At 48.2% G+C, this 4524-nt stretch overlaps 1 protein-coding gene across 1 annotated transcript in view; it reads left to right on the top strand.

Annotated features, from left to right (window-relative positions):
* slc6a7 (solute carrier family 6 member 7) overlaps positions 1-3934 on the top strand; it is a 66295-nt gene extending 62361 nt beyond the window's left edge. Inside the window, exons 11-12 of the mRNA XM_043692730.1 lie at positions 2404-2503; positions 3741-3934. Coding sequence (XP_043548665.1) covers positions 2404-2503; positions 3741-3934 — 294 coding nt within the window. The remainder of the gene's footprint in view (positions 1-2403; positions 2504-3740) is intronic.
* The last annotated feature ends 590 nt before the right edge of the window (positions 3935-4524 follow it).

Here is a 4524-nt window from a genome sequence, read left to right as displayed (position 1 = left end):
CCCAACTCTCCAGTCTATCTATATCCTCCTGTATTCTCTGACAGTCCCTTATGCTTTCTGCTACTCCACCAATCTTCGTGTCATCTGCAAACTTACTGATCAGACCAACAGTGCCCTCTTCCAGATTATTTATGTATATAACAAACAACAGTGGCCCCAGCACTGACCCCTGTGGAACACCACTGGTCACCTTTCTCCATTTCGAGAAACTCCCTTCAACTACTACTCTGTCTCCTGTTGCTCAACCAGTTCTTTATCCACCTCGCTAGAACACCCTGCACACCATGTGACTTCACTTTCTCCATTAGTCTACCATGGGGAACCTTATCAAATGCCTTACTAAAGTCCATGTGTATGACATCTACAGCTCTTCCTTCATCCATCAACTTGGTCACTTCCTCAAAGAACTCTATTAAGTTGATAAAGCACGATCTCCCCCCCACAAAACTATTATGTATTTAAGGGAGAAAGTGAGGTCTGCAGATGCTGGAGATCAGAGCTGAAAATGTGTTGCTGGAAAAGCGCAGCAGGTCAGGCAGCATCCAAGGAGCAGGAGAGTCGATGTTTCGGGCATGAGCCCTTCTTCAGGAATGAGAAAGGTGTGCCAAATAGGCTAAGATAAAAGGTAGGGAGGAGGGACTTGCTTGGCACACCTTCCTCATTCCCGAAGAAGGGCTTATGCCCGAAACGTCGATTCTCCTGCTCCTTGGATGCTGCCTGACCTGCTGCGCTTTTCCAGCAACACATTTTTCAGATTATGTATTTAAGGACTGGAATCATATTAAGACCATGGGAATGGTCAGTTAGCTCAATTAGCTGGATGGCTGGTTTGTAATGCAGAGTGACACCAAAAGCATGGGTCAGTACCTGCTGGAACCAGCTGAGGGCATCATGAGTGGGCCATGAGTGGGCCATGAGTGGGCCATGAGTGGGCCATCTTTTCAACCTTCACCTGAGACGTGGTGACCCTCAGGTTGGACACCCTCTGGTGACCTATAATCCTCTGGGACTATGGTGCATTTTACAGGGCTCTTTTGGTGAAGCGGTAGTGTCCCTATCTTTGAGACAGGAGGCCCAGGTTTTAGCCCCACCTGCTCCAGGGCTGTGTGATAACTTACGTGACCTGGTGATTAGAAACTATTTATAAAGAGCATCACATATCCCGACTCATCGTTTGGGCTAAGTCATTGTTTTAATCAGTCAACCTCCGAGATCTGCCGTCAGGGCCAAATGGTTAAAGCCATGGGTTGGAAATCTAGTGAGCTTTCCTAGTACTGAATCCTGAGGATTATATTTCTGCTCATTCCTGACTGGAGGGTCTAGCTGTGCAGTGGTACTGTTTCTGCCTCTGGCCCAGAACATTCAAATCCCACCAGCCCCAGAGATGCATCCTAACATATCTGAACAGATTGGTTGAGGAATTATTTCAGAAGATTGTCACCTGGGGCAGCAGGAGAATAGTTTGGGGGGAGGGGGGCTGTCTCCTGGCAACAAAGAAAAGAATTAGTCATAGAGATGTACAGCATGGAAACAGACCCTTCGGTCCAACCCCTCCATGCCGACCAGATATCGCAACCCAATCTAGTCCCACCTGCCAGCACCCAGCCCATATCCCTCCAAACCCTTCCTATTCATATACCCATTCAGATGCCTCTTAAATGTTGCAATTGTACCAGCCTCCATCACTTCCTCTGGCAGCTCATTCCATACATGTACTACACTCTGCGTGAAAAAGTTGCCCCTTAGGTCCCTTTTATATCGTTCCCCTCTCACCCTAAACCTATGCCCTCTAGTTCTGGACTCCCCAACCCCAGGGAAAAGACTTTGTCTATTTACCCTATCCATACCCCTCATTATTTTATAAACCTCTATAAGGTCACCCCTCAGCCTCCGACGCTCCAGGGAAACCAGCCCCAAAATTGTGTTGTGTTCTGTACTTCACCATCTGGGTTGGAGCGATTGGATGATTAGGAATACAGGGTTAAACACTACCTCGTGATCATTCAGAACATGGACAGCAGTCAGTCTGGAAATAAGCATAACCCTTCAGGTCCGGCGGAGTCACCATTAAACAGCAGCAGGAAAATACGGTTTATACTCAACAAACTGCCTTTGGATAAAAAATGGTCAGTCCCAACAACAACCTAATAAAAGCCACATCCCATTCAGATACCAGTGTATTGCGTGGAGGGTATAGTGAGGCATTTGTGAGGGACACTGGATAATTATTTGAACAGAAATAGTGTGTAATTAAATGGAGGTGAAACACTGAATTGGCACGAGGTACTGATGTTCGAAGGGCGGGTGCAATTACAATGGGCCGAATAGCCTCCTTCTGCGGTAACAATTCTGTATTTGTCCACACCCGGTCAATCAGCTGTAACCATTGCTGTTCCCATACAGGGCGGCATCTATTGGTTCACTCTCATCGATGCTTTCAGCACCAGTTTCGGGCTCATCATCATCACTCTCTTCATGTGCCTGGGGATCGCATTCTTCTACGGTAAATCCTCCCTCAGAGTCCTGCAGGGCATCCAATCCTCACCAGCACGACTGCAGAGGTTCGGGGAACACTGCGCACCAAATCAGCTCTTTAAACCAATCATACTTGTTCACAATTCAGTGTAGCCATGAGTTGAAGGAGAGGAAGGAACAAAGAAACTTGTCGTGATTTGTGGTGGACTGCTTGTGGAGAAATGGGAATCTTTGGATTGGTGAAATACAGCAGAAATCTCTGGAAGAGGAATATTTTCAGGGAAGTACAAGGGAGTGAGATTAAAAGATCAACCAAAGAGCAAGGATGGGAGTGATGGGCAGAGTGACCATCTTCTGTGTTGTATAATTCCTTATGGAGTCCCAGCTCTGCAGGAAGAAAATTGCATTTATTCAGAATCTTCAGAACAGGAACACTCCAGGAGCACTCAAACGAAATGCTGAACACATGAGGGAATACTAGGTCGGGGATTTAGACAGAGAGGCACATTATAAAGAGTGTCTTAAAGAGGGAGTTGTGGGGGAATGTCAGAGAGATGTTGGGGTGGGCCCCAGTCACAGAAGACATGGCCATCGAGGGTGGAGGGATTAAAATCCAGTGCTGAAGAGGATCTGGGGGACGTGGGAGAAGGTGAGGCACTGGGAGGACCAAGAGAGCTGAGTATGAGGATGGGAATTTGAGACATTGCTGGACAGAGACCCTGCGTGGGTCAGTGAACAGAATGTGGCTGCTGGTGAAACTCAGGTGTATTTAGACAGTGAGGTAACGGTGTTTATGCTGACATCATGTACAGAGGCTGGAGGATACCAGTCAGAGTGGAGTGTACAGTGTCTGGCCCTGACTGTTGAGGGGCAGTCCTTGGCACAGACACAGACACACACACACACACCACTGAGGCAGAAGGCTGTGGGGTCAGTTCCCCTCCAGTTATGTGCCAGCACTCTGAGTGCCCGTTTGATGGAGTGTCACACTGAGGGGACCGGGAAGGTGTGTGAGATTGAGGCCCTGGTTCCCCCTCAGGTGGGGGATATAATATCACGGTGGGCCCAATATTAACCCTCAAATGAAAACCAGTCATTTATCCAGCCTTTTATCACCACTGCACTGTTTGGGACTTGGCTGTCATGTTCACTATGTAACCAGACTGAGGAAGGACTTTACCCCTTTGGGAAATACTGAACTGATGAGAAATGTGACAGAAATATCTGGTTATCTCTTTCCTGACCGTGCTATCTCTCCCCCACAGGTGTTAACCAGTTTTGTAATGACATAATTGACATGATCCGTCTTTGTCCACCCTGGTGCAGCAAACTGTTACTCTATTTCAAGGCCTGTTGGGCCCTCTTTACACCCCTGCTACTCCTGGTAAGTCTGCAAATCCATTCGCTTGTTCAAATGAATCATTCCCTTTCTCCCCGTCTTGGACACCTCCGTTCCTAAAAACCTTGATGATGTGCAGTTCTAACTGTACCAGACCCTGGTCTCCAGCTTCAGGGATTAACTGTTCACAGTCTGCAAACCTGACCAGCCCCTCTCTCAAGCACATCTGCTGTGACAACCCGGCAATGTGTGGGGAACCAACCTGGTTCTCCCCAGCCCTCTGCGTGACCCCCACAGTCCGAAGCGCAGTCATGTCACAGCCCAGGTACCAGCCTCACAAACCACTGGGGAGTGAGTTGCATATCTACGGATCTTTTGAAGGCAGTAGGTCAGGGAGATACGGTGATAAAGAAGACATGTGGGATAGTCAAAGGCATTGAACACAAGAGCATGGAGGCTACAGTGGAGCTGTCTAAGTTGGGTCACAGCTGAAGCACTGTGTGTACGTCTGGTCACCACACTGTAGGAAGCATCTGATTGGGTGGGGTGGGAAGAGGAACTTCCTTCACTATGATGTTGCCTGGGCCGGAGAGAGTGGACCGACTGGGATTGTCCTCCTTGGAGCAGAGGGAACTGAGACAGGGCATGACTCAGATAAAATAATGAGGGACATAAAAAGGGGAGACGGGATGAAACTCTCCCCTCTTGAT

This window comes from Chiloscyllium plagiosum, chromosome 6, assembly GCF_004010195.1.
Source record: "Chiloscyllium plagiosum isolate BGI_BamShark_2017 chromosome 6, ASM401019v2, whole genome shotgun sequence".
NCBI classification, from domain to species: domain Eukaryota; kingdom Metazoa; phylum Chordata; class Chondrichthyes; order Orectolobiformes; family Hemiscylliidae; genus Chiloscyllium; species Chiloscyllium plagiosum.
Note: the sequence above shows the minus strand (reverse complement) of the source record. Positions and strands in the feature narration are given on the sequence as shown.